Raw genomic sequence first — 3,261 nt, 5'->3', positions numbered from 1 at the left:
TTTTGCCCTAGGCCATTTGTTGTCGTACCCCCATATGCACTTGCCATTGAGAGCAATTTGATCTTTTCCTCCAGGGATATACTGGGTATATTATGTGGTCCCTGCTTGGCATACCTCTTGCCGATTCAAGGTGCGAGCTGATGGGGCAGTGCCGGGGACTGGAGAGGATGAGAGTGCATGGCTGGCGACGTAGTATTTAGTTGGGTTTTGGGTCTGCACATACCCAATTAGTCCCTAAGCACTAATTAATTATCTTAAAAGAGAAGATAAATCTATTGATTTATATGGATGGACGAAAATACCCTTTTGAAACTTTTCTAGTGGTGTGTGCCGAAGCACATTCAACATCAAAGTTTCTCCATTTGTTTTTTAAAAAAGTTCTCTGTAAAGGAGTCGAACAGACCATGATTCATCAGTAAAGAGCAAGTCTTCCTCTTCGGTTCCTTGACCCTGTAGGCCATGTTCGGTTAATCCCCTTGCCACAGGGATTGAAGGGGATTGGGGAGGTTTGAGAAGGATTTTGACTTGCAAGGGATTTAATCCCCTTCAATCCCTTTCAAACCTCTTCAAACCCTCCCAAACCGAACAAGGCCGTAATGAGTTTGGACTTAGGATGTGCTCACTGCCCATGAAGCCCCCCGCTGATGTGAGTCACTCCTTGATGCAATGTTTGAGTTTCTTGTTGATGTGAATTTCGAGCTTCCCATCGACGCTGAGTTCATGTTTCCCGTTGGTGTGAAGTACGGATATAAGGCTTGGAGATTTTCCGCTAAGTCTAGAAAAGCATCAGATCCAGGTAGTGTGGGGACCACTTCCCAACACTCGCTTTATTGGGACAAATTTCCATACCTCCTATATATAGGAGCCTAGCAATACCATAACTTTGTCGTATTTGCCTTTAAGACTATCATATTCCTTACTGAATCTGTTGCTAGAACCTGGTAAATTTCCTGATTATTTGATCTGTTGCTCATGGAATATCTTAATTTTCCAACTTAAATGCTGGCCATAATTCAATACTACAAGTATGCATCTATAATATTGCCATAGAATATAGAAGTTGCAATTAAATGTGCTGCTTAACTTATTGGCTATCTGTCTTTGCATTGTTGCAGTTCCCTTGCACCCCAGGTTTTAAAGTTATGGCGAGATTTCCAAGAGCCCGAAACCTCCCAGCTCGTCGAGGTAGGTCATCTTCATCTGATGTGCGTTCCAGCTGTTGGAAGACAAAAGAAGCAGACGAACAGAGTGATTTGCCATTGGCCTGTGAGAAAAGAGAATGGAAAGGTGCAACTTGCCCAGTTTGCTTGGAGCATCCACATGATGCTGTCCTCCTCCTCTGTACTTCTCACCACAAGGGTTGCCGGCCTTATATGTGTGGCACCAACTACCATCACTCTAACTGTCTTGAACACTTCAAAGAAGCTTATGCGAAAGAGAACTTGGCCCTTGGTGATTCTGCCGAGTCCGCACTTAACCTTCCATTTTCTCCAAACACAGAACCAGCAAACAAGCATCCATCCACAATGGAACTTGCATGCCCTCTGTGCCGTGGGGATGTTAAAGGATGGACTGTGGTTGAACCTGCTCGTCAGTATCTCAACCGCAAGAAGAGAGCATGTGTGCATGATGCCTGCTCGTTCGTTGGTTCATACAGAGAACTTTGCAAGCATGTGAACTCCAAACACCCTTCAGCAAAACCTCGCGAGGTTGATCCTGCACTTGCAAGTGAGTGGAAAAAGTTTGAATGTGAAAGAGAGCGCCAGGATGCAATCAGTACTATCAGGGCTTCGAACCCAGGAGCTGTGATTATGGGGGATTATGTACTTGAATTGAATGGTGGCAGCAACAACGGTATGTTCGCCGATGGAGATGAATTTGACTTGGAGGAGAGACTTAACTTCTTCACTTCCATGGATCGCACCCTGAACGAGAGGATCGACTTCTATGAATCTTCAGAAGGTAGTTTGGATGAGAGCATCGACTTCCTGGCATCCTTATTTGGCCGTGGCAGGCGGATCGCAAGTGGAGACTCACACAGCAGGGCTTACAGAAGGCACAGGGAGAGACCTAGGCGTAACCACCTGGGCATATCAGTTGATTCTTCTGATATCCAGCAAGATCCAGTCAACACTCAAAGGGGGCAGCGAGTTGCTGCTGTTCGAGGGAGAGCCCCACGGCGGCACCATCCTATGGTGACTCACGTGAGGTCGACACGTGGGAGCTGAGGGTTTTAAACTGCCATGGGGCCTGTTCATTCTATCCATGTGCGAGTTAGGCAAAAATAACGCAGCTGTGATGGGCAATGCCTGGTTCTCCGAGGTCCATCAGGTTCTTCCCTTTTCGCTTTGTTTCGTTGCTGAGACGGCAGCAACAGAGGACGCAGGTTGGACTGGGATCTCTCTGTTGGGCGATGCTCATGCCTGTAGTATATGCTCTGCTGCATACGATTGGGGGCCAAAGCAGTGCTGTTTTTCCTGTGCTGCCTTGCGTGGATTTTGATGTGAATGCCCCTTGCCTTTATTTTATTTTCTTGATCATTTGTAAAACTATGGACGGGTTGTTATCTAGCGATTGCTACATGTGTCATTTGTATCGCTGCGACGAACTTGATTGTGCAGTTGATATGATCCGCGAGCTTGTTATTCATGTGTGGATCTTCTTTATGGTTCCATTGTATTAGCTATTGCTGTGGCTTATTATCAGCCAGTCATTGGTATGTAATATTGTAGGCTGCTTTGGTACAATAGATATGTTTACCTGGATTGTTGAAATAATTTCATTACCATGTGCTTCTTTGGACACTAATTTGACTCCCTACATCCTCAGTTGCCGAGTCCGTAAATTTGGCCTGTCTATTCTTGGCAGAAATAGGTATTTTGGACGATGCGGAGCGGGATAGTGTGCATTGGAGTTGGAGTTGCACTTATCGCGTGTAAATCTCTGTGCTATTAACTGATACGTACTTGCGTATTCATACCTGACATAGAGCATGATTGATTAGTGATTATATATAGCTAACACATGGTTATACATTGTTGTCATGTCATCCAGAGTCATTATTGGCAAATACTCATACTATGGATTGGCTATAAGATTGGATATTAGGATGGCCATACTTTCAATCATCTTTATCCTTTTCTTAATTGCATTTACTTGGGCATGAGAACGGGAGTTTGCATTAGGGTGTTTATGGATAGATGGGAATTGACTTCCTCAACTTTCATTCCCCTTCCTACTTAAACTCCCATTCCCTCTAAT

The 3,261-nt window shown here is 44.8% G+C and overlaps 1 protein-coding gene across 2 annotated transcripts in view; it reads left to right on the top strand.

Annotated features, from left to right (window-relative positions):
• LOC123069091 (uncharacterized) overlaps positions 1-2,802 on the top strand; it is a 5,203-nt gene extending 2,401 nt beyond the window's left edge. For both annotated transcript variants that reach the window (XM_044491839.1, XM_044491840.1), the window contains exon 2: positions 1,116-2,802. In XM_044491839.1, coding sequence (XP_044347774.1) covers positions 1,143-2,228 — 1,086 coding nt within the window. In that variant the 5' untranslated portion in view covers positions 1,116-1,142 and the 3' untranslated portion in view covers positions 2,229-2,802. The remainder of the gene's footprint in view (positions 1-1,115) is intronic.
• Positions 2,803-3,261: the final 459 nt, after the last annotated feature.

This window comes from Triticum aestivum, chromosome 3B (assembly GCF_018294505.1).
Source record: "Triticum aestivum cultivar Chinese Spring chromosome 3B, IWGSC CS RefSeq v2.1, whole genome shotgun sequence".
Lineage (NCBI taxonomy): Eukaryota > Viridiplantae > Streptophyta > Magnoliopsida > Poales > Poaceae > Triticum > Triticum aestivum.
The sequence above is the reverse complement of the archived record's forward strand: the minus strand, read 5'-3'. Positions and strand labels throughout refer to the sequence as shown.